The following is a 26,386-nucleotide window of genomic DNA, read 5'->3' on the forward strand; positions in this document are numbered from 1 at the left end:
GGAAAAACTCACAAGACAAATGAAATCCTTGGTCCTTGAGCATGATTTAGACAAGTAACAACTGAAAAATTCAGTGGCAGCAACAGAAGTCAGTAAATATTTTGCTTATTAAATGACACTTTTTCTTAAAAGCCTGTATGCACAGACATTAATAGAGCTGATTCGAGAGCAGAAAGTGCCAGTCTTCTAGAAGCCAGACTTGACAGAAGCTCTTGCATCAACAGGAGCCAATCTTCTCAATAATTTTCACACAAATGACACCGCAATGAACTCAGAAGAGCTCTTTTCAGCTTCTCTATGTTCACGATGGACAAATCATTCACCAGCATCTAGTCCTGACCCATTCTGTGATCAAGACACAAAGCTGGGACTCAGAGCTTGAGGCTCTGTTCCCAATTCAAGCAGAGACCACCTGTTCGACCCTAGCCAAGCCTCTTAATCCCAGAGTTTTGGTTCTTTGTTTAAAAACAGCCCTAATCTGCCTTTTGTCATACTAATTAGACTGTAGAGGGCACAGAAAACTTGTAAAATGTGAATCTATAACCTCACACAGCCCCTTTCAGGACTACTGTTACAGCCACCCATGCCCCAGACCTCCAGTAGACTGACTCAAATTTGTTTTCAAATTTGTTTTCAAATGTTTACAGTTTTAAGCATGATTTCCCAGAAAATCTATTTATTCACATAGACAACTGAAAAATGGTTACTTGGCAAGTTTGGATAGGCTGCAAATATGCAAGTGTATCTCATGTCAACATATCACATCGTACCTCAACAAGCATTATTTTACAGCTATGTCTCTACTATTTAAAGTTTAAATAACATTTGTGCCAGTGGTTCATGTTCTGGTCTAGATCTCCATATACAAAGAGCTGTGAAATAACATCAGCGTACAGAAAAGTTATCCAAAATACTAAGTCATTGCAGAAAAAACCAAACTGATTATTGTCAATGGAAGGCTGTCTATACCAGTTTACTCAGATACAAAGTACATGCAAACATTTTTTTTTCTAGCTAGGGATATCAAAGCATGTAGTTTACACAAGTAAGAAGTAGTACCAGGACTTGCAGACACTAGACAGACCTATGTGCAGCTTAAAATAGTTCTTAGTACTTTCGAGGTTCTTCCTCATTTCAGCTTCCTCACTTAAGCACGCTAAATGCTCAATAATCCGTTCCTTATTTTTTCCTATGCTGCTTCCAAGTTTCAGCAATTCTGATGAATACTGCACATCACAGTTCCCCTCCATTTACCCTGCCCAGGGAAAGCCAACATCCTCCGGAACGGGACTTTCCTCCTGAAGACGGTAAAGGGTAAATATCGCCCTGACCGACACCGGCTGCAAGTCATATAAAGACGAGCACTCGTCCAGAAAGCCTGGATATGGCCTGACAAAACCCCGTAAGACCTAAATCCTTTCCCCAGCCCGCTTAAATTGGATGTTTCCAGCCTCATAATACTTCAACGGCACCGGGCTTCTGAATGAAAAGGAGGGAGGGGAATCCCCTATACCTCCTTAAGGAGTCATTTGATAGATCAGATGGATGAACAACAGTAAAATAGAGGGGAAACTCCTCACGAGGAGACACGAGGGGCTGAGCTCTCGAGAAGTCCCTGTCCCCAGACGAAGCACCCTGGGCCTCCTCCTCTCCCCTGGACCTCCACAGGCGGCCCCGGGCCGGGACCCCGCCACCATGAGGCACCTGAGGGAGGGAGGACAACAGGTAAGCCCGGCCCGAAGGGAGCGCCCGAGGCAGGGTCTCCTTCCGCCGCCTGAGCCAAAGCCTGAGGCGGGCGCGGGGAGAAGCGAGCCCGCCGGGGCGCAGGGGAGGAGGAGGCGGCCGGCGGAGGGTCCTGCCCGCCCGGCCGGCAGCTCCCGGCGCCCGCGACCCTCCCGGTCCACTCACACACACAGAGCTCCACCACGTAGGCGTAGTAGGACCAGGCCACGACCAGGGCGATGAAGGCCACGGGCACCCAGGCCAGCACCTTCTGGCAGCACTTGAGGACGTGGGACGGCGCCATCTTCCCTGCCGGGCACCGCGGCAGCGCCGGCGCTGCGACGGGCGGGCGGCGGCTGCAGCTCCGGCCGCCGCTGCGGAGCCGGCCCCGGGCGGGCCCTGGGCGGGCCGCAGTGGGCGGGACAGGGGCGGCCCCAGCGCCCGCCACCGCCCCCTTCTTGGGGTGCCGGAACGCCTCTGGACCGCAGAACGGTAAGGGATGGAAGGCACCTTTGGAGATCATCCGGTCCAACCCCCCTTGGCAAGGCACGGTCACCCAGAGAAGGTGACACAGGAACGCGTCCAGGTGGGTTTGGAATCTCTCCAGAGAGGAAGACTCTATGACCTGCCAGGGCAGCCTGTTCCTGTGCTCTGCCCACTCTCCAAGGAAAGTTCTTCCTCGTCTTGAGGTGAAACTTGTGTTTTAGTTTATGGCTATTGCTCCTCGTCCTGTCACTGAGCACCACTGAGAAGTGACTGGCCCCATCCCCTTGGCACCTGCCTTGGAGATATTTATATGCATTGACGAGATTTCCACTCAGTCTTCTCCTCTCTAGACTAAACAGGCCCAGCTCCTGGAGTCTCTCCTCATAAGAGAGATGCTCAAGATCCTTAATTATCCTTGCGGTCCTCCACCGGACCCTCTCCAGAAGCAGCTTGTCTTTCTTGTACTGAGGAGCCCAGAAGGAGACACAGCACTCCAGATGTGGCCTCAATGGGGCTGAGTCGTGGGGAGGATCCCCTCCTTCGACCTGCTGGCCACATTCTTCCAGATGCATCCTTCGCCATTGCACCTCGGGGGACAGCCGCCCTCCGCCTCCCCCTGTTCGCACCGGCGAGATCCTCCTCCAGCCATAAAACCTGCTCTTAAACCTCCAGGTTTTGTCTTTTTCCGGTCCTGGCCGGACGGGTCGGTACCGGGCGGGAAGGCGGTGGGACAGCTCCGGGCGCTGCCGGGCTGCTGCCTGCCCCTGCGCGCCGGGCACTTACACCGCTCAATGAGCCTGTTGGGTGCCGCAAAGGGAACTTATGAACCACTTACTGCTCTTTGTTTCACCGGCTTCTCCTGAACGGCGCCGAGCGCCTGGCAGCTGCGGCCACACCGCGGCCTCGGGCGGGCACCGCCGCCGGCGCTGCCTTGCGGGGCTCAGACTGCGGAGCGCCTGAAATCTTTAGCCTTACTCTGGCATTGCTGTGGGTGGGATGCCGGGACGGAGCGGCCCGCGTCATGGCAAAATTCCCCATCTCCCTGCCGAGCCGCAGGGTGGTCGAGCCAGGAGCGCGTCCCTGGCCCCAGGCGGCTCCCGCGGCGCTCTGGCGCCACCTGGCGGCAGCAAGAGGGGCCTTCCGAGCCGAGGGAAACTGAACAGACAGCACCCATAGGGAACAGACAGCATCCCATCCATAGGGTACAGACAGCACCCATAGGGAACAGACAGCGCCCATAGGGAACAGACAGCATCCCATCCATAGGGTACAGACAGCACCCATAGGGAACAGACAGCATCCCATCGGGAACAGACAGCGCCCATAGGGAACAGACAGCATCTCATTCCTAGGGAACAGGCAGCATCCCATCCATAGGGTACAGACAGTATCCCTCCCCTCCATAGGGTACAGACGGTATTCCATCCATAGGGTGCAGACAGCATCCATGATGCTGAGGTGAGGGGTGAGGCTGGACCTGCTCACAAGAGTGCCCTGAAAGAAGGCTTGGACACAACAGGGCTGGTGCCCTGTAGTCCCTGTGAGCCCCTGGAGTTGGTGTGCTGGGCAGCAGCAGTGAGATTGCCTTGGCAGGACAGAGGCAGTTGCTATGGCCTTGCCTGTTAACAGAATCAAAGAATCATCAAGGTTGGAAGAGACCTTCAACTTAATAACTGTCAAACCAGCACAACCATAATCACCCCTAAGGAACCTAAGGAGAAGGGACCTGGACCTGAACTATAAACAACTTTTACCAAGAATGTCCTGCATGTTACTGTGGCTGTAACTGACTCCTGGGTGTTACTGTGCATTGACCATCCTCTTGGCTGCGCTTCCACCAACTTTTCTGACAAAATCCCATTCACAATAAGCACAATTCCTAACATGAAGACTAAGGAGCACGGCCATGAATAAAATGGTTTAGCCAGCAAATAGTTCACTATGCTAGGGAAGATGTGAGGAGATGAAACATGATCCTCCCTATCCGTCTTCCCTGCTGATGCTGACTGCAGTTTCATCCACAGAGGTATCAGTGGAGCCATGCGTGTGTTGACATTCCCCCCCTTTTAGCAGGTCCATACTGAGCTGCAGGAACAGCCACTGCATGTCGTTTGGATGGAGTCTGAGGCTGGCAAAGCTGGAAGCTGTGACACGGCTGGCATTTCAGTTCTGGGTCAGACAGATGCCTTGGGCAGGATGGAAGGCCAGTGGCTGCAGTATAAACTTTGGACAGGACAAACTATATCAGCTACAGTCCAGCAGCATTTCTGTGCAGCGTTTTCAGAATGACAGAAACTGAAGTGACTGAATTAAACAAGGACAACACCAAGGTTGTGAGGTGGCAGAGAGGGATTATTTATCCCCAGACAGTGCCCCCCACTGAGGAGTTTTGCTGCACAAGAAGCCCCTTGGCAGAGCTGGCAGGATCTATCATCTTCCACTCCTGAAAGCCACCTGGGATATCTCTACAAGGACCTCTTGAGAAGAAATCAGCTCCTTGAAGAGAAGTCACGCGGGATGGAAGGAAGCTCTGCTAGGAATTGCTGAACACCTGTTTGGATTCAAATGGCTGCAGTGCAGCTTTGTACAAACTTTGCTGCCTCATTTGTAGGGAGGGACAAGAAATGACACTTGGAACAGACTCTGGGAAACTGAAGAGCAACTCAGAATGCCATGTTGGGGGATATACCTGCTCACCACATTCTCACTGGATCCCATGACTGTCAAATATTGAAAACCAAAAGGCATCTCCTGTCCATTTTCACATCACACCTTCACTTCTGGCTGCCCACCTGCTTTAGTCACATGGAAAAATGTGTAAGAGAAGTTAAACATTTCCCCTCACAGCCTCAGCACCAGTTAGGGTCTTTTGCAGTCTTCCAGATGTTTGTTGGTCCCAGAGCAAGGCACTGCAAACACTCCTGTTACTCAGAATTTCTCTTTTTACTATTTAGAGGTTAGAGTCTACAACAATTTCATCTCTGTTTTGCTTCTGTAATTTTTCCCTCTCAAAGTAGCTCATCCTAAACTCCAGGAGCATGCAATCCCAAGGCAGAAGCAACCAAACCTCTTAGATGAAGATTGATGCAAAATAATAATTTCTCTCATTTATTCCTTGTAATATGAGACTAATAAAATTTTTGGAGGATTTGAATTCATGATGTACACAGAAAACCAACAGAGATTATGTAAAGTATTTGCTCTTCACATTCCAGTACAGATCATGTAATTATGTACACACCAATTACCATTTTTTGCATTGGATCAAATTTATAAATTGTGAGGATGAATTTTTGGTCAAACAGCATTTTAAAAAACCTAATTTCAGCAATATTTATTCAGTTCTTGCTTACCTAGCCTCCTTCTGTTCAATGATATTCATGTTTGCTAAATTTTAATTTATTCTAATAGCTCTTCTGTTTCTTATTTTAGGACTTTAGGACTTATTTAATTAGTGTCCTTTTCTAAAGATTAGTGGCTCAGCATTGTATTTTGGTATCCTTTCTTTTCAATAGTGAATGTCATCTACCCTGTGACTCACCTGCCACTGCTCTAGGAATTACCTTCTGTGCATTATTTAAGTGATGTACACCATGTTTTCAGTAATGTTTGCTCATTCCAATAATATCAGTTTCAAAGTAGATTAAAACACATTAAGAGGCCATAATTTAAAACAAATAATCTGTATCCTGAAAAAAGAAGAAAAATTTAAAACACTTTATTGGGAAGTCTTAAATTAAAACAACTGGTTTTCTTTGGGGTGATTTAGAGCTACCAGTTGCTCCATGGGCTGACATTAAAGCTGAGAAATTTCCCCTAGAGCAGTGGACCTGAGGCATAGTGTTGTGGTAGAATGCCTGTGTAGAACATCCCTCCTCCAGGGAAGTTTTTGTGGCATTCACAGAGTCCAGCGAGGCTCATCTGTGCTCCTCTTGCAGCCCACGGAGAAAGGCCAGGCCCTCCAAGGCTGTTTCAGAGCAGTGAGCTTGCATCTGAAATCCCATGAGAAAAACTCCCACACATTCCTCTGAATTACCTATGGAATATTCCTCCTTCCAGCTTTTCAGATCTGTGTGTCTGAAATCTGGCCAACACAAACCCAGCCATAAACAGTGCTCTGCAAGGTGTTGTGTCCATTCTCCCATGGCCTGATGCCATCCCATGTTACTTCCACCACTCGCTCAGCCTGGAAAGGCAGGCCAGGCTTCTGCCAGAGACAGAAGAGAATCACAGAATCATTTTTAAAAGACTTCCAAGATCACCAAGTCCAGCCATTGATCCAGCATTGCCATGTCTACCACCACTAAACCATGTCCCCAAGTACCACATCTACACATCTTTTCACCTCCAGGGATGGTGACACAATTGCCTCCCTAGGCAGCCTATTCCAGTGCTTGACAAACCTTTATCTGAAGTTTTTTTCCCCTATCATCCGATCTAAACTCACAACGGGCACACAGGTGAGGAAAAACCATGGCCTTTTACTCCTCAGGGCACGAGGTGCTGTGGCTAAGCCCCTGCAGGTGTGAGCAGTGCTGAGCAGGCTCCCTGCGATGTCGGTGTGCAGGAGCAGCAGCCCAGGACAGCAAGTAGAGCTCTGCACTAGGGCACTCCAGTTAATGAACTGGAAACGTTATTAACTAAGCCAACATCAGCCTAATGGGAAATCTGTCTCCACATATGTTGTACAATTTTTTTTATTATTGAGTCAGCTAGGAATTGTTTAATAAACAAAGCCAACGGGAAGCGTTCAAATAAATGACTGAAGAGACACACATTTGTTCACTGATTAATTTTGTGCGTGCTCAAGTCTCTCAGTTTTTCTGTTCTGCAAAGGGCTTTTGGCTTCTTGTTGGATGACATCTTCAGCTTCTGTAGCAGGAGTTTCTGTGGCCAGCTGGGCACTAGAAGAGTGTGTCTACATCTGCCATGCTCATCTTCATGCTTCCCTTGTGACCAAATGCATTACAGGAGCTATTTGTTGGGGACACGTGGATCTCACTAATAATGACCACAACATCATTTGGGCACATATTTTCTGTTTAGAATGACTGAAGGCTTTTTTCTGCATTGGAGTAGTTTCCTGACCCAGCCGTGACGATTTTACAGGAAAAATTAAAACTGAAGGTATGAGGCATGCTTGCCCTCTCCTGTGAGAACTCCAGCACGAGAAGAAAACTATGTTTAAATTCTGATGTACAGTTATCAATCCATTTCTATGTTTTAGTCCAAGTATGGTCAATATACCTGAATTTTATACTTCCTCTAACAACGGGGTTGTTCCCATTTTTGTCCTTTATGGGCAGTGATCCTTTTTATGTTATATGCACTGAACATGTGAAGTGCCATGAAACCACAGTCCATGGCCTGGTTGTTTGTCTGCTGTGCAGAACATGTACTCCTCATTGTTGCCTGTTTTGTTAAAACCTGCCAGCTTGGTTTGAATCCAAAGGGACTTCTGCTTTTAGAAAGAGGCTTGTACAAACTGAGACACCATAATTAATTTCTAGCAACAATCAATGAGTTTTGGTTACTTCTAGTATATCACACTGCATTTTTGCCTTTGCTTCACTTGGAAATGAAGAATAAATGGTTCTTAGACAGGATCTTAAAGTAAACAAACAAAGAAATGTAAGAAGTGTTATGGGGATACAACAACTAAAATTCTGTAAAGCAGTTATATGCTGTAGGTGACTGCACTTGCTTTTGTGTATCCTTCTGATTTGTTACATCAATTTTTGAGACTTTTGCAGTGTGCAATGTATTCATCTTTATTCCATGTAAAATTCAGATGCAATGTGGTAGATTAAAAAAAAATCAATTTTATTTAGCTTTCCTATACATTTCTGTTCAGAGGAAGAGTTCCTTATGTTAAAACAAGTCACAACTGATATATTTAGACTGGTAGCTGGCATAAGCCTTAACTAAATAGTGTTGAGTAATGCTCACAACAGGCTGCAAATATCATACAGTGACTAAAAGGAACTAAAACATCAAACACTTAAAATAAAATGAATTTCTTCTAAAACATCAAACACTTAAACTAAAATGAATTTCTTAAAAAACAGAGTTTATCTAAATACATAAATATATCTTTTAATCTGGGATATTAAAAATGAGAAATTATTTAAAGACTGTTTTACAAACCATTTTAGTTGGCAAATGACAATAAATTTACACATTAAACACAGAGTCTGAGTCTTTAAGCCTGGTGGACAAGTCATCCCTGGCCTTTAAAGGAGTTCCTTCCTGCTACACTTTCAGGATAACTTCTGAAAATTATTTATAACTCTGTTTTAATTTCCAATCAATCTTTTTTTTTCTTTTAACTATAGACACAAAATTCGTATCAAACCCAAGCATATCCCTTTGCTTTTCCTCTGAACTTGAAATCAAAGTTTTTGCTTAAAAATAAAACTTGAAATCCCTGAAAGCAGACACTGCTGATTGCACAAACCCAGAGAGAAATGAGCACTGACGAATTAAACTTCTAGATACACTAAAGCTAAATGAGTTGATTTTTCCAAAAAAAACCCAAACAGCTTGTAAGAATGAAGTAATTAGTAAACAAAAGAAACCACAAAAGCAATAAAAACCATCATAAACCTATTAACTTCACACTGAATAAAATGCTAGGGAATAATTTCCACTCCAAAGTAAAAATTATTTGCCAAAATATTAACAGCAACAAATAAAAGGCAGCCTTGCATTAAAGCCAGAGTTGGCACAAAGCACACTTTGGGTGAACACATACATGCTTCTGTGCCACGGAAGCTCTTCTTCAATAGAGTCATTTTTTGGATAATTCGGTGAAGTGCGGCTGGCTGCGGTACTGTGGTGCGAGTCCCACTGCCCACCTTTGCTCCCACCACGAGAAGCAACAAACAATTTCCATACACACAAAGTAAACCAGCACCTGCTATCCTGCTGCCCACATAGCACTGCATGAGCTCAGTTTGAGGGGAGGAGGCTGAGGCATTTAGTACATTTGGATTTTTCCCTGGGGGAAAAGGGATCCTTGATGGTCACTGGTGCCTGATCTTCCAGACAGTCTCAGGACATCCCCACACGTCATGGTCTTGTTCTGGGTGCATGTCCAGGACAGGACTACCAGCATTTTCTCTAACACTTTGGATTAAAGCTCCAAGCTGAGGCCATGAAGGAAGATTTGCTTTGCTGGCCTCTCACTGTCTTCCCTAGGAGTCACTATGCCAAGGCCCAGGCACAAGGACTTGTCTTCAGCACAAACATGACAGCCATCGACACATCAAACACATTCTCAGTAATCTCAGTATTCCTTAGGCAGGACCTTTAGGGTTTCCCAATGCATTCTCTCCTGTCCCTGCACCAAGTGGGAGCTGCCCTGATGTGTTATCTATCACGGAAATTGCCCCTCTTCTCACAAAACCCAAAGAAATGACAACCAAGCACCACATGTTGAGCTTTGAGGCAAACATGGCTGATGTAATGCAACAAACGGATGCATAGTACCTCACTGAGTGGTTTCTTGGCTATTTTTTTCAGACATTTCCCTAGTCCACATTTCGAGTCTATTATCTTTATTATCACAAACCTGTCCTGAAAGGTTAAGCTTTCACCCCAGCCAAGACAAGTCAGACAACTGAGAGTGGGAAAGAAGAAAAACCTTGACAGCTTTACAAATAAGTCTATCTCCTATATATTGTGGCCAACCAGGAAGAGTGATCTGGACCTGGCTTTTGGCTCCTGGGATTGTAAGAAAGACAAAACATGTAATGTGCACACCTGTGTACACAGAGAAGCACCTTCTGTTATTGCAAAAAAATGTTCATCTGTAATTTCTAAGTGTTAGTCTTGATTTGTTTCTCCTTTTAGTGTTCAAGATCTTAGGTCTAACTTTGCATTTGGAGTAATAAACATTTGCATTTGGTTTTTTATTGGACATGTTACCTCAACAATGGCTTATTATAACCTTGATTTCCTGAGATACTTCAGCTTTTCCTGTCACAACTTTTAGTGAGACAAAACAACTATTTGTTACGCATTCATCTTCTGCAATACAACTAAAGCAAAACAGTAATGAGTCAAACTGTAGCTACCACTGTGTTTGATAGAATGAGGATTTTTGTCTTCCCATTTATGCTATGTGGAAGAGGTCTGAGACACTCAATACACACTCACTGATCAATGTACAACTCTTAAACCCTACATCAAGCCTTTCAGTTTTGTATTTCCAGTTTAATAATAACACCATGAAGGCAGACAAACCAGACACCCACACAGGAACTGGTGGAATCCAGCATCAGGAACCAGCACATGAGCAGATCCCCATAACAAGATGTGAATTTTCCTTTTTGATTTAGGATAACTTGGTTTAAAATGTGTTGTGCAAGTGATTTTGCCTTGTGGACCTCTGCCCTTGCTGGAGAAGGAGAGCTGCTGTGTTGGTGGCTGAGATGATGTTCACTCCTTCAACAGGAGATGATACTGCTGGGATGTTCCTGCCTGGGACCATTATTCAGTCCTGTGCATCCTGTATCCTATTACAGTGCAGGGTCAGACTCCACAGAGCAGTAAGCAACACTATTCCCCAGAACAAGAGTACTTTGGTATGGAGGCCAAAAGCGACACCAGTTCTGTAAACCAAACTGATTGCACTGGAACGATTATAAAATTATTGCATTAGAGTCTGGGTTAATTAAACTTTAACTATAGCTAAAAAAAGAGCATTTTTGATTTAGTTATTATGTAAACAGGACAGACAAACTCCCCTAAAGAAAAGCCACTTAAGCAAAAGAAAAACAGACTGCTTTAAAAAGGACTTTTCCCAGTTTGCTTCCAAAGTTCTTTGACTTCTTTAATGCTTTCTTTTTTCACACACTTCCAGAAACCTTGAATGCCTTGTTGCTGTGGTACCTGTTAACAAAGTTAAAGTGTGTTTAGTGTTTACACAAAAAAAAAAAGACTCCTATTCCCAGACTGTGTAAATACAATATATAATGTGCTGCTGCTTCTGTAGTTCACATGTGTAATAACAAATTCTCAGTGGCAGCACTCATCCCAGATTCATATGCAGTAAGGAATACCCAGTTTAAAATATATATCTTTTTCTATTCCTTAACTCTACCCGTGTTTCTACAAGCATTTACAAGAGCAATCATCTGTGGTATACACAAACAATTATGTCAGCTTGTTACCCTCAAGCCTCGATGAATTCGGTTCCTCAGGACTCCAAGAAACTCGCTGTGGCTGAGGCAGTCATCTCCATCTAGATCAAAAATCTTGAAGATGGTATCCAAAACATTATCTGACAGATCCTGGCCTGTTGCCACCTTCACTGCTCTCTTGAACTCAGCTAATAAAGACATAATATTACATCACAGGTGACTGAACTTGCAAAGAAAATGGAAAGCTTATAAATAGCAGGATTCTGTAAAATTTACAATGGCTTGTGGGTATCCTAACTGGAGAATTTGGGATGTGTAAACTAGTAGACTATTAGGAGGCCTCAGTTCATGTGTTCTTGAGCTTGCTTCTTCATTTGTAACACTATCTTTATTACTTTTATCATAAGCTTTAGCAATGCACTGCTTCTCAAGCAACACTACAAGTGATAATTTTTGCTAGAAATAGATGAAAATGTACATACTTTTGGCTCTTTCCTGTTCATACAAATGGTAAATGTTTGCCTCACTATCCTCTCACAAAAAACCTTACCATTTTATATCAAGCCAGCTTCAATACAATTCATTCTACAAGAAAACTCTTCTCCTCAAGAGAACAGTAGGTTATGACATGCTCCACCTCAACAATCTCCTCAGCAACTCTGCAGAAACACAGACCATCAAATGGTCAAGGCACTGCTCCCAGCATATGGCTTCATATATCTGTAGTTCTGGTTTTGAGAGAAGCTGGCTACAGCCTCCTAAATGATGTTGAAGAGTTACTGAGGATTTGTGGCAGAAAAAGCTGCCATACCTCTCCAGAGATGTACTTTCATCTTCAGCTCTTTTTTCTTCTCTTTACACCACCATGTGCAGTATAGAAACATCCACTAGCCCCTCTTTTTGTCCTGTGTTGCACAGAATTTGGACTTTTGGCTCAAGGAAGATGAGAAAGTGTGTGGGGCTGCCACAAAACAGCAACTTGTAAGAGTGGAAGGATTATTTATTATCGCAAGCACAATCACAACACATGAATTGGATGCATTTTTGAAGGCATCATGGAAGTGTGAATTTCAAAAAGGAGCTGGAGGTTATTGAAGTGTAGCAGTATTGTAGATTTTTACAGCAAGTTGTCCAATGAAATAATCAATGCAATATTAACGTGGTTCTGCTCTCATAAACAAGCGCTGTTTATAAACAGTGCTATAAATATGATTAGTTGTGAAGCTTACTAGAGGGAATAGCATTCCCGACATAGCTCTCATCTTTCAACAATTCCTGTATAAATGTAGTTATTATTTCACAGTTGGTTTAAATAGAATTAAGTAAAAAATCCTTCTGTAAAAAGATATATCACAACTTGAAAAAGACATATAACATGGGATGCTTATAGTAGTCTTAATTTTGTCTTTGAAAAGATGTTAACTGTTTCAACTTTTGAAGCTGAATTTAAATCCAGACATGGCACTGTCCTTTCTTTGAATGTAACACAAATAAAAGAAGATCTCCTACAACAGTGGGGCACAACAATCTTCAAGCAAAGAAGGGCCACCTTACCAGAGAGAAGATGAGTTGTGACCTTAGAAGAAAAAGAAATCTAGAACAAAAGGAAGGACTAAAAGACTGTCTTATATTTATATGAATGTTCACATGTGTGTGAATACACATGATAATGTGGACATTATCATGCAAACACCAAGACAAAGAACTCAGCCAGATTCGGGAGAGAATGAGACATACAAGCATGTAGCATCTGAGAGTTACCTCAGCAGCTGGCTGATTTTGATTACAGTGGGGCTCAGTGCATAAACAGACTAGTAATGAAAGTCACAAGTTGCAAATCCCCCAGTTTTCTTTGGTTCAAATCCCATCCAAACATTGATCTTTCAAGAATATGTATTTTTTTTTCCATCTTCTCACATCTCTCATCTTTTTCACGTGAGCACATCAAATATTAATTTCAATGAATGTTAATATCTCCTTACAGTTCTTTAGGAACTTTTAAATAATGTTGCTATTTTGAAATAACTTATGAGACTTGTCCTTCAAGTGTACCAACTAAGTAGCAACCTCAGAATTAAAACAAAAAGCATTTGTATGTCCATAAAACTTTTGATGCACTGCTCCTCTTTCTCCTATATGGGAAGGAAGCAGCTCCCTTCCTTGAAATCTTTATTTTAAACCTCACTTTATGACATTGTTTCTTTTTGATAGACATAATTGCATAACACATCCTCCTCAGCACAGGGAGGACATGAAGTGAGTCCAGAGGAGGGCCACAAAAATAATGTGGTAATTTTTGGGATGAAGCACCTCTTCAGTGAAGAAAGGCCAAGAGAGTTGGGATTGTTCAGCCTGGAGAAGAGATACCTCATGGCAGACTTTATTGTGGACTTTCACTATATCAAGGGGGCTTATAAGAGAGTTTTTACCAAGGCCTGTAGTGACAGGAAAAGCAAAATGCTTTCAAAGTGAAAAAGGGTAGATTTAGACTGGACATAAGGAAGAAACGTACAAAGTTGTGGCTGTCTCATCATTGAAAGTTTTCAAGGTCTGGTTGGGTGGGTATTTGAGCAACCTAATCCAGTGACAGAGTTCCCTGCTTATGGCAGAAGGTTTGGAAAAATGACCTTTAAAGGTCCCTTCCAACCCAAACCATTTTATGATTTATTAGTCTGCTGTCATTAATCCACATATTACAGCACATTAGAACTTTGAAATGAAAACACTTTGGAAATTTTATATTATTATTTTTTAATGAAATAGAACTAAGCCCAAATACAGAGCAGTATAATATTTTTGGACTTCACCATGGTACTTTGGGACAACTAATTTACATTAATCCCATAATTAAAATGATTTTTTTTGCCTTTAAAAAAACCCACCTGAAAGGTGTACAGCACTTACCCCGCTTAACAGGACGATTGGCTACAGTAAACATCTGCATGGCGATAGAAAAGTCTTCCAGATTATTCGTAAACTTGCAAAAAGTCTTGAATTCTTCCAAACTGATGTTCTAGAGTATCACAGAATCCAGATTATATATAATGAATATACATTCAAATCCCAATTATTCTATGTCATTAAACCTGGTGGGACTTAGAGTTTAGATGTGACTGCCTACTCATTGTTGACATTGGTATTTCTCAGCTGGACAATTATCATCGCTTTTACTTGTATAAAATTCAAGGGCTACAATACTTCATTCGGCAACTGGCTATCTCAGTAGATACCACATTCAAATAAAACCCTGTGCATACAAAGGAGGAAGGAAAACAAAGTATACCAACCTCTCCTGCTTCAATTCTGTCTTTCACATTCTGCCAGTAAATTTCATTGTTTTCCTCATCAGTGAAGTACAGCAGCCATGCCGCAAAGTCTTCTTTTCTCATGACGCTCAAACCCTTTGAAAACTTGATGAATTCCATTTCTTGGACTTCTGTTTGCAGATTTTCCATGAATCTAAGTGTAAACAGATATTATCCACCACTTGTTACTTCCATCCCTGTATCACCACTACTGCCTTAGCTACCAAGTGCCGCTGACACCAGCTCTGAGCCACACACACTTTCGACATTGTTGTTTAAAACAGCCCCCCAGGTTTAATTGTCCCCGCGCTGGCGGATGTTTCCAGGGCTGCATTTCCACAAGGACACCAGCAGGACGCGCTCCCGGACTGCACAGGCGGCTGCTGCCAGCAGAACTTAGGGACGCACTGGACATCTCGGTATTAGTCGTGTTTAAAAATGCGCAGATAAAGAGATAAAAAAATCGGTAAGGCAGCAGCAGAATGAATGAATGAATGAATGAATGAATGAATGAATGAATGAATGAATGAATGAATGAATGAATGAATGAAAGAAAAAGGACCTGGTAACTGAAGGCCTGACACATGATTTATGAGGTTTCATATTAAAAAGAGAGGACTGACAAGATTGCAAAGCGCCTAAAAAGATGAGGCCATAATAATCACAAAGGTGAAAGAGGAAACTTAAAATTGCTGTAGGAGAAGATGACTGAAAGTACCAGAGATTATAACTACATACAGAGCTTTGGTGAATCAGTTCTGTGCTCACAAGAAGGATAGATTAGAGAGGATTACAATTGACTTGTATGGAGTTAGAAGAGCACAGAAAATGTTGCAGGGCTTTGGGAAGGTAAGAGAGCTGTCTGAAAAAGGAAAGAGTCAACATCAAGGTTTTTAGGAGGCACCCATTCTTTTGGGAAAGAAAGAAAAAAGTATTACAAGAAGCAAATAATAACCTGAAGGTACAGAGCTGTAATTGCGAATTGTATCTTCAAGTTTTTTCAGTTTGGTCTATATGGCTAGTATTAATTTTGAAAAAGTTAACACAGACAATACGGTGTGATCCATTTGATACTTTCCACTTCAGAAATAGGGCAATCCAAAAACAAAAGGTAACTTTTAAATAAAGGCTAAAACCAGTGGTGCTTGCCAGAATCCCCTCCATATTGCTAAAGAACCCTTCTTTATTGAGTTGCAGAAATTATTGACAGGAGGGAATGAAATACTCCTATATTAGGACAAAGCAATTAAGTGGAGAAGAGGACAGCTAAGGGTCTGTGTAGCCAATATCAGCATTGGCTGATTTGCTCATCCATGTTTGCCTGGCCTCGCTGGGTTTGAATTCTTCCCCTTGAAATTACAGCATTTGAGTCCACACAGCTATCTTTAGCTCTTTAATGAGATCACTTGGACAATTAGTAGCTTGAAACTCTGTGAAGTCTATAAGGAGTTAGCTAAGACTGCTCTTGAAGCATAAGCTCTCTCTTGTATTTTTCCCCCTAACAAGTAGAGCTGCACATGCAAATAAAGGGCCAACAAATGCTTCACAGCTCAGGACATGTAGGTAAATGAAAGCCTGATAGTGAAGTGAATTTAAGTTTCAGGCCAGGACTGAATTAGGGTAATATGGAGGAGGGGTACAAAATGCTGTCACATTTTATATATGCCTTTTTCTGGTCTACTAAAGGGGATTCTACAGTATAGCCAAACACTAAGATGTTCCTCCACAGTCCACCTTAAGACCTGACATACTTTCAACTTCCCCAGCTCTCCCTCTCAGAAGTGCATGAAACACCAAAGGACCAGGTAGTGCAACCAGTGTGACTGGGCAGCCCTTTGTCTTGCAGAGTGGCCCGAGCTGCCTGCTCAGCTTGCAAAGCACTCCTCTGTTTTCAGGCCCAACTGCTGTCTTTGCAACTCAAAAGGAGACTGCTGCCTCTGGCCAGCACCACAGCCAGCATGTGCCAGGGAGACCAGCTCCATGGGCTGGCACAAGCAGCCCTGCCACACCCACGGCCCCCAACAGTCTCCCCAGGCCTTGGGAAGGGAGATCGAAGTGCAGAGGGAGAGAACAGCATGGATCTGGCATGTAGACCAGGCTTGGAGTCAGCCCAGCAGAGACTGAGTAGGGCCACTTGGCTGCATTTTGAGAGTGGCCATCACAGGCAAGGAGGAGATGGTATTTGGGATGTGTGGTTTGTGGTTGGCTGGAAGGCACAGCCAAGACTGTACAGAACAATTTCTTTGACTGTAGTTTCTAACTCATGTAACGTCTGGTCTGGAGGAGGAGAAGTTGCTGAAAATGAGGTCACTCACAGAAATATGCCTAAAACTTGGATGCAGAGAAATGAGACAACATGTGTTTTATTTTCTTGGATTTTTATCTCTGAAAGGTGGACAAATTTTTCAACAGACTTAAGGTCTTGAAAATTGAGCTATTTATCTTGGGGAGAAAGCTCTCAGTCATTTGCTTTACTGGTTTCTAGCCACAGGCAACGACATAGAAACAGATTCTTCCACCTTTTCTGAATATTGCATTTCCTTAAGCAGACAAGCCTTGGTGACCTGCCCTCTAGCCACACCCAATAAGGCAGATCAATCATTCCTACACGATGAGGAAGGAGCCCACCAAGCTGCACACATCAGCCTGCTGAAAGGGGCAGCAAAGCCCGAGCAGACAGTGAAGGGTTTGGCTGCAGCATTTTCAGTGTGTTCTTGCTTCTGCACCCTCTTCTAATTGAAGTTCATTTCAACTTGTAGGCTCGCTCCTGGCAAGCCAGAGTGGGAAGATTTCCCGCCATATCAAATCCTACTTGGAGCAGTAGCTGAAATGTGCAATTTAAAATTTATGTGATGGTTTCCCATATTACAAAAATTAAAATACTGTGAATCATCGCATCAGCATTCTAGGTCACTCTTATTCCCAGATGTGAGAGTTAAAAATCCTAATGAGGTTTTTTTTTAAGTTATTAAAAGTTATTAAAAATAACTTTCTGGTTAGGAAGTAAAACTTGATACATAAATGTCAAGACACCACTAGGGATACTTGCTTTTGTATCTTCTGGATCATTGTGCAATATGTTTCAGCTGTGAAGTCCTCAAAATGTATCCAGATATTAGGAAAAACAAGCACAGGAATGAAATTCCTGTTCTCCCAAAGTCAGTGGGATCTTGGCTGGAGACTTGGTAGGGAGTCAGAATTCAAGTACAGGAACAGGATTCTGATTGAAGATATGCTCTACAATTAAAAAATGATTACACTGGGAATACTCTTATGCTAAAGTAGGTTGAAAATGAAAGAAAGCTCCAAGTTTTCAAGTAACGAAAAGGAGAGGTAAACCATAAATTTATAAGATGGGGAAAAGGCCAGGAACACAGAGCACTTTCTTTAAGACAGCCCACTTTATCCACACTCTCTAAAACACCCACGTTGAAGGCCAATGGCCAAATTTTTTATCGTGTTACAACAGCATCCAGAAACCTTATCAGGATTTATTCCTCATTTTGTAATGGGCTCTAGTATAGAAAGAGGGAGTCTCCCAAGGCTTTTGGCAACTCAGCTTTAATAGTGCGAATCCACCACAAATAGAAGTGAAAATGTAATAAAAGAGGCGAGATCTCAGGAATGCAGCTATTCCCCTCCTCCAAGTGGAGAAGTGCTACCATTGTATTCTTTATGGCATACAAAGAAGTAGATTGAAACACTAAAGGAAATATTGGGGCAAGTTTTTTTCCACCTCTTGACCTGAACTGTCTGTGCAGAGCTTCAACACTCTTAATACAGAACTGACCAGTTCCTGTCACACTGATTTATAGGAAGGAATCTAACAACAAAGATAGTGGTGGATATACCACCACAGCATTAGCACCATGCTTCGGCTCCTCTTTGGACAGCAAAGTCCTTCTGAAGAATTGATAACCCTCTCTGATAACCAAAAACTGTGGTAAACCAGCTGCAGCTTGCCTTTTTGCAATCTGACTTTCAAACCAGAATATAGAAAATCTAATAAAGGCTTGACCAATTAACCTTTAGAAAACATTTAGATCTATGCTTGTAACTTCAGGCTTGCAAGCATTAAGACAGTTAATCAATCTCACAATTTTCAGAATTGCAAGCAAAATCCTCTTTGATTTATTGTCCTTAGCATTTCCAAACCAAAAAATTCACTTTCATTTTTAAGTGCTCTGTAGAAACTAACCAAGGTACTCTTTTGCTAAGCTCACACAAAAGGAAGAAAAATGGTTTCTTCAAGCTCTTTACTAAGTATTTGGGAAATATTCAGATTGAGTTATGACAGGAATATCATGAAGCCAGATTTTGTTGCTGTTCTCCCCTTCCTCACTGCCTGATCTTGGCTGTAACTGATGCAATCTCTATGTATTAAGACTCTCTCTATATGCACATACATAGATAAAAGTGTAGGAACAGAGACAAGCAATCATACTCTATTTCTGCAAAGCAATTCCAAATCCTCAGATGAAAATCACTGAAAATATATAAGCTGTCATCACAGCACAAGCACAGTATGCTGGCTGATGATGACACCTGAAGAGACCCTGCATCCATGCACTGGCACACACACACCACAGCCCCCCCAAAAATGCAGCAGTGCAGTCCAGCCTGGATCATTTTGGCTTCTTAAATGAAAGGTTCCAAATAAAAAGTATAAAGGAATTCAAAATACTGAAGGAAAGAAACAGGATAAGTAGGGAAAAGGCATGATTTCTATATGGTTATACAATTTGTCACCTTCAGTCTAAAGCAGAAATTAAAAAAGAACCATAATTAAAGAATATTTCTGGTAAAAAATACTATTAACTGATGAAACAAGAAGCAAGAAATCAGGTAAGAGAATGACATAAACTGGATTGAAACGCTAACTTTCCTCATACTATTAAAAGATGCCCATTGTTTAACCATACTGGGAAGTACTTTTTTTTGTAAGACATCCCAGAAAAAACCACAACAATCAGAGAGTTTTTTGAATATCCTTTCCATACTCTCTGCACTTTCCTTTCTTCCTTCACAGAGAATGTAAGAGATTTAAGCTTGCTTGGGGACAGATTACAGAAAAAAACCACAGCAGTCGTAAACTGTTTAGGGAGTGAAATACTGTCTCCTCTTTTATTTGGGATGAGACATACTTAAACAAGATCAGTAAGGGACTTTTTTCAGGGGAAAACAACCCCCAGTGTCTGTCAGGAAGAAATGTTTCCTATACCTAGAAAACAAAGTAGTTTTCTACTAAGAATAAAAGATAGTATATTTGATATAGTTGGAAATTAAAGCACAAGTTAGATTTTTTTTGGAAAGAAAGGACCAAACATTATTTCCGTATTAAAAACCAGGAGAAATCCATACAAAAGAATAAAAAAGCCTTGAATTCTGGGGACATTCTCTAAGACAGGGCCTGGTATTAGGAGATGACATTATTGTAGAGGTGTAAAACTGAGTGGTGTCATCTGAAACAGAAACTTGTTCAGATCTTCTGAGAAGAAAGATGGCTTCATGTATTAAATCTACCCTTTTTGTTACATGATTTTAGGCTTACTGCACATTCTTCTATATTTCCCTAAAAAAGGTTACAGGAGAATACTGTTCTAGCTGTATTTGACTAAGAGGCCACACCTTTAGTAGTGATATACAAAAACACACTCCCGAAATTTATATTTCCAAACATTTGCTTTTGAAATTGTAAATTCTTATTAGTAACTACTATAATGTCCTTAAGTTAAGGACAATACAACTAATAAGAACTCATCTAGTAGCCTGGAGCTGAACATGTGTTCCCTGAGTACTACCTTAAGAAACCTGAAGATCTCTGAAAGTACCTTTACATTTGATGAAAACACTGCCTGAGGATTGTCTGTGTGTGTATCAATACCTGGGATTGCCCAAGAAGCAAACACCAGATGGAGAAAGATGACTGACCATATTCCCTTCCTATTCTCAGCATGCCTCCTGTGTTCAGGGCAGTAGGAAAAGAGGCACAACAACTGGTTTACATCAGCCTCACACTGCCCCAAGAGATGTAGAGAGTTTCCATTTTCTTTGTGGCATCTGAATGCAAAGAAAGGAGAACAGTTTGGCAAATTAATTGCCCTGGTATATTGACTGTGGCTGTCTGACATTTTTTAAATGTTTGGACTGTGGGCTAAAAGGCTTGGATAATGCTGGTGTGCATGTAGATACAGCTGGTTGCACACTTACAAAAGGATTTTTTAATGCCAGACAAACTGAAAAGAGGGAGCATGAGGAAAATATAAGTAGGTAATGAGATAAGAACAGTCTCAGCTTTCAGAATTCCCATATAAGTACAGTGAAATTTCAGAATGAAAGCATTCCTGTTTTTTGGGGTGAATTAATTTTATATTTTTTGTGGTCTTTCCTTTTTTTTTTTTTCCTTTTGAGTGGGTTTTTTTTTTTTTTTTAGTTTTAAGGACTCTGAAACACAGCAATATCTGTGTATTTAACTAATGTGACAAGCTTTAGTGTGTCCTAATCAAACATAATCACCTCTATTTTCTACTAGGTACTACACTGATCAATGGAAAAGCTTTCTAGGCAAGAACTTGGAAAATGATAAAAGCATTTACCATCATTATTTTTTGCTTTTGAGAATGATCTATGTCTCTACAGCTCATCAGTCATCTCTTGTAAAAACAATGTGGCACTTTGATCAAACAGCCAACAATAGCTTCCCGCAGAAGGTAAAGTGTTATGAGAGGCCATCAGATAGAAATCACATTTTCTCTGAACAATAGGAACCCAGAAATGATGTGCTTGATTTACTTGCAAATAAAATCATGTGAAAGGCGATATCCTCGCAGAGGTTAAGAAGACAGCGATCCTTTTATTCACCTTTCTGTGTGTTAAACAAACTCCACTGTCACGCTGCAGCTGAGATGGAGTGTCTACGCAGTGATAAAGAGGCACATTCCAGCCCCACGAAACATAACTGCCACTGTTGAAAAATTACCTGCATTAAACCTTACACTTATCCCACAAATTTTAAGAGCAAGATGTGGGAGTTTGATTTTGATTACAGGCCTCTATCTGTGTGGCAGGCAAAGGTCTTTAACCTATGTGTTCTGAATGTACAAGGTACATAGTTTCATCAATGTCATGCCTCATTGGGTCAATGCAGGATTTTATCTAAAACCTGAGGCTTTTCAGTTTACACTGTATATGCAAACACAACCTTTTACTGGAGCTCTCTGCCTTTTGTTTCATTGAGAGGATCTATGGTATTTATAGAAAAGGGAGCTGGAGACATCTTAAACTTATTTTACTCACTTAGATTCCTATTGAGCTGAGGTCTTCAAAAGGGAAAGGTTGTTTATTTGAAGACTGGTACGTACCAGAGCCACTGAAGCCAAACACTTTTTAGTCTACTGATTGCAAAAACATTCATTTTTAAGAGGGCTGCCACACATTCTCCACTTCTGAATGCAAACTGAAGCAAAACACATTATTCTACTTTATTTTTGCAATCTGCAAATTACTGATTATTTCTGCAAAAAAGGTAATACTGATAGATAATCTTCTCTTGATGCCATGCTACAAAATGTGTATCAAGACTCAAACAGGTATCTGCACAGTCTAATTGCAAAAGTAGTTCCAATGGTAGAGGAAAAGGCACTGGGAAAGTTTCAACAGAAGCTGGAATTTGAAGCAAGTGGAGAAGTTGCCTGTAGCTTACCATGACAGCTGTAATGGGAAAGGAAGTATCTCAACTCAGAAAATATTTTTTAATTGATAAGAAGTCACTTTGATTTGGTCACAAAAAATACTCATGAATCACACTGTTTTAAGGTATGCCACCACAGAGCTGCCAAGAATGGGAGTCTCAACCCTCCTGGCCCACTGCTGCTAGGAGTTATCACAGTGCTCAGCTCCTGCAGTCAGCAGACTCTAGGAGCTAAACGGGGAATTCAATCATGCAACATCATGAATAATCTCCACTTCATTGCTTAATTTTCTGAATCAACTCAGTGTGATGTCAGATAAATGACTGAGTTGGGGTCAAGCACAGGGGGTAGGAAGAAGCCTGGCTCCTGTAAGGCTTGCCTAGCTGAAAAAATACCTGAAAAACTCGGAAAAGCGAAGTTTCTCCTTTCCCTGTTTTCCAAAGAAATGTACCAGCAACACGGTGTTAACACCACAGCTGTCCAGTTCTGTTTCCTACAAAACAAAAAAACTATATGATTGTTATGCTTTCCTTGATCATTGATATTCACCATTAATCTAAAAATATTTATTTGAACTAGAATTTCCCAAAAGATACTTGAAATTGAATTATTGTTCCCAAAGCTATCACACAGGATCTGAGTTGAACAACTCTTCCACATTAACTGCTAACAGTGTGTTATAAGTTCTGCTTCTAAGTACTCTGTATGAAAGATAAGAACAACTTCCAATCATCATCAGTGCATTTTATTATGATATTTTATGATTTTTATTATTAAAATGGAGAAGGTTGCAAGTTAAATCTTTAAGAAACTTTATTCTTAGGTGAATGGAAGGCTTATATAAAGTTAGCATCTGTAAGTAAGTTTTTAGTTAGGTATTTGAAACATGTTACAGCCATTTAAAAACATTCATGATAGTCTAATAAATGAAGCTAGGAAAATACCAACACTGATAATGCTCTATTATATTATGGTCTTACAAGGCTTCTGGGAAATTTTCAGGGTTAGTGACTTTTCTATAAATATTTTTAAAATCTGAAGAGGAAATTTCTGCAGAGAAGGCATACACAGTATTTCAACTCAATCTTTTACAAGCCTAAACCCACACATAATGCTGGATTTCTGCTCTATGCTTCTTTCAGCACCAGCATACTGGCATTTCTTTGAACACAACAAAACGCTAAGCAACATGAAGAGAGAATTTTTTTTTAAGTCTGGAGGGATTTCAGCATACTATTCTTATGACATCTAAATAGCCTCTGTGTCTTTTATCTGGTGGAAGAGGTAAGATGAAAGACAAGAGTCTATTCATTAGATTTAATACTAATGGTTATTTAGCTTTCAGCTTCATCAGTAATAAGTCCCATTAGTCCCCCATGTTTCATACTTACTGCATACATGACACAGTTATTTTATAGTTAAAGCAGAAACATTCCTCATTTCTACTACAAGCTACAGTTCACCAAATGCCAGTGATATGAGTTATGTATGGGTGCACCTAGAAAAAAACCACTTTTCAAGCCATATGCAAACTGCACTTACTGAACTTTTATCATTTAATTGCAGGCAAAGAATATTTAAATACCCAAAAGATCCATCCTTCTGAAGTCTAAACACTTCAGATTACTGTGAAGACTGATGCATAAACATTGGTATATGCTTTTTTGAAAGCCAAAAGTCAAACATTCATGTATGCTTATTTGAAATTCAAACCCAAACTATTTATATCAGAATGCAAAGTTTTCTAAAAAGAAACAGAGAAGAATCCACATATCCCTCACTGCAGCTAGATTGTAATCTGCTTTTTGTGGGTTTTGCTTACATGTTTAAAAGAGACTTGAAAAATGCAAGGAATAAATTTGCTAATGTAATTTTAAAAACTGAACTCATGATTACACAAATTAATACTTCTAATTTAATTAATAAGTGCTGTATGAAAACAAATTGAAAAATGAGGTTTAAAATAACATTTTCAAAACTAAGTCTGTGACAGCAGAAGTTTTTTTCTTCTATTAATGCTTCTCTAGTTACAAGCTAGAAGAAGGCATACAAACAATACTTACCTCATCTTATCTAAGATGACAAAGCCTATCCCAGGATTTATAACAAATATGCACCTACTTGCTGGCTACCTTCTTTATCAGTTGAAATTCCACAGTGAAACTGGCAGATGTCCAAACACAATGTTAGTGAGAATTAAATATATTTTAAAACTACAAAACAGTACATTTCTTTAAAGAATAAAATGCAACAGGAGACCACAGAGACTACACCTTAAGGGTGAAATTTAAAAAATTGCTTTTCCCCGAGTAAATGCTATTAAATTAAAGTACATGTTAGTACATAATTCCTTTTTGTCCACAGAATCATTAGGAGCTTTTGCAGCTGATCTGTATAAATTAGTACCGACATGACAAATCCTTGTTAGAAGATAATGAGAATTCTATTAATATTTCCAACACCTTGCCCTTGTGAGCTTGGGTAAAAGAATAACTCACACTTGGAGTGTCTCTCTTGGCAATAAGAATGAAATGGTAACCCAATCCCAGGCTGTAAAGCAGACCAGACTGGTAGATTTAAGTCACTATCTAAACTGAGTGAAAGTTTGTATTCTGGTGTATCTGGCTGCTTCAGGCCCTGGGACGGTGCACCATAGAACCCTTCTGATCTGTGCATTTTACAGAAAGCTGAGGTACAGAGTGGAAAAAGGATCCCAGTGGTCTTGACACAAGCACAGGATGGGGCAGAGACATGTATCACAAGTGGGGAACTCAGACATGTTCCAGAATCCCAAAGACCACACAATCTGATGCCACACAAGTCTATAAACTAATGAACATGTGTGTACCTATTACAAACACAGGCTAATTTTCCCAGAGTAATGTTAACGCCTCCTACACTTTTCAAAAGTATCATGAACTGCTGAATTATGCAATTATTCCTTTTTAAGCAAGATCAGATAACACAAGTTATTTCCTTATTACATTACATAGGCTGTTAACATAAGAGGCCTGATGCTACAAACACTGAGTCATGGGCAAAGACCTACCTAATCCTGTAGCTCCCTACTGAGCTTTTGACATTTAGGACCTGATACTGCAGCAAGTACCAACAAGTGTCACTGAGAAGAAACTTATCGCACAGTGAGATGGGATTTTCAGAATAATGTACCTAACTGATTTTCAAAACTCATCTGAAATGTTAATAGACTTACTGTCTCTAAATTCTTACCACCTTTCCTTGCAGAATTTGCCTGAGGCATGACTGGAAAGCATTCATCATGATTAAAATCTGCAAATCGTTTCTTGTTCTCTTGCTTGCTTCCTGAGGTATTTGCTGTGTGATGTGTTACTTCACTAGAAATCATAAAAATAATATGTATTTTGGATTGAATAGTTTTTTTTTAGTTAAGACAGAAGGAGAGTGAGTAGATGGAAGAATGGGCAGAGAAGTGAGGCTGGGAAAGGAGGACAATACCTTAGTTTCTGTCTGCTAGTGATGTCCCCAAATCTTTCCAAAGGTAAGACTAAATCTTTGCAAATTTTTCTGAGTCCACTTCTCTGCAATCCTCTTTGTTTTTAAGCTGCTAGCTCAGTCAATTCACCATGCCAGGCTTCTATCCCAGCCCAGCTTCACACACTGCTAAAGAGAATTCAAGCTTTCTGTCATTTTGAGAGTCTCCCAGATGCTGGAATATATCCTAGGACTCAGTTCTGGTAAGAAGGCTAGAAAGATGTGTCCATTATGAAATTAATCCTAACAGTTACAGTCACTCAAAAGAACTGTAAGCAGGCCAGCTAGTGGGACCAGGAGATACAGAACTCCAAAAGCAGTTCTTTTTGGCAAACCCCAGACAGTCTCTAGTGGGCCCCAAAACGAAACTGTGTCTTTTATGATAAATCAACTTTCATCCTAATGTAAATAAATACTGAAGTTTTTCATGTTTTGCAATACACATTCTTACTAGGTAGGATTCAAGAATACCTCAGGTCTGATGCAGAAGGGCTGAAATGTGCACAGATGATTCTACAGAGGA

General features: G+C 41.2%; 2 protein-coding genes across 2 annotated transcripts in view; both read right to left on the minus strand.

Annotated features, from left to right (window-relative positions):
* ZDHHC20 (zinc finger DHHC-type palmitoyltransferase 20) overlaps window positions 1–2,097 on the minus strand; it is a 49,220-nt gene extending 47,123 nt beyond the window's left edge. The window contains exon 1 of the mRNA XM_059838729.1: window positions 1,909–2,097. Coding sequence (XP_059694712.1) covers window positions 1,909–2,026 — 118 coding nt within the window. The 5' untranslated portion in view covers window positions 2,027–2,097. The remainder of the gene's footprint in view (window positions 1–1,908) is intronic.
* Window positions 2,098–8,010: 5,913 nt separating this feature from the next.
* The window catches only part of MICU2 (mitochondrial calcium uptake 2), a 133,542-nt gene continuing 115,166 nt past the window's right edge, over window positions 8,011–26,386 (minus strand). The window contains exons 8-12 of the mRNA XM_059838727.1: window positions 22,746–22,843; window positions 14,642–14,813; window positions 14,259–14,367; window positions 11,385–11,542; window positions 8,011–11,103 (exon numbers count right to left, since the gene is read on the minus strand). Coding sequence (XP_059694710.1) covers window positions 10,999–11,103; window positions 11,385–11,542; window positions 14,259–14,367; window positions 14,642–14,813; window positions 22,746–22,843 — 642 coding nt within the window. The 3' untranslated portion in view covers window positions 8,011–10,998. The remainder of the gene's footprint in view (window positions 11,104–11,384; window positions 11,543–14,258; window positions 14,368–14,641; window positions 14,814–22,745; window positions 22,844–26,386) is intronic.

This window comes from Haemorhous mexicanus, chromosome 2 (assembly GCF_027477595.1).
Source record: "Haemorhous mexicanus isolate bHaeMex1 chromosome 2, bHaeMex1.pri, whole genome shotgun sequence".
Taxonomy (NCBI): Eukaryota; Metazoa; Chordata; class Aves; order Passeriformes; family Fringillidae; genus Haemorhous; species Haemorhous mexicanus.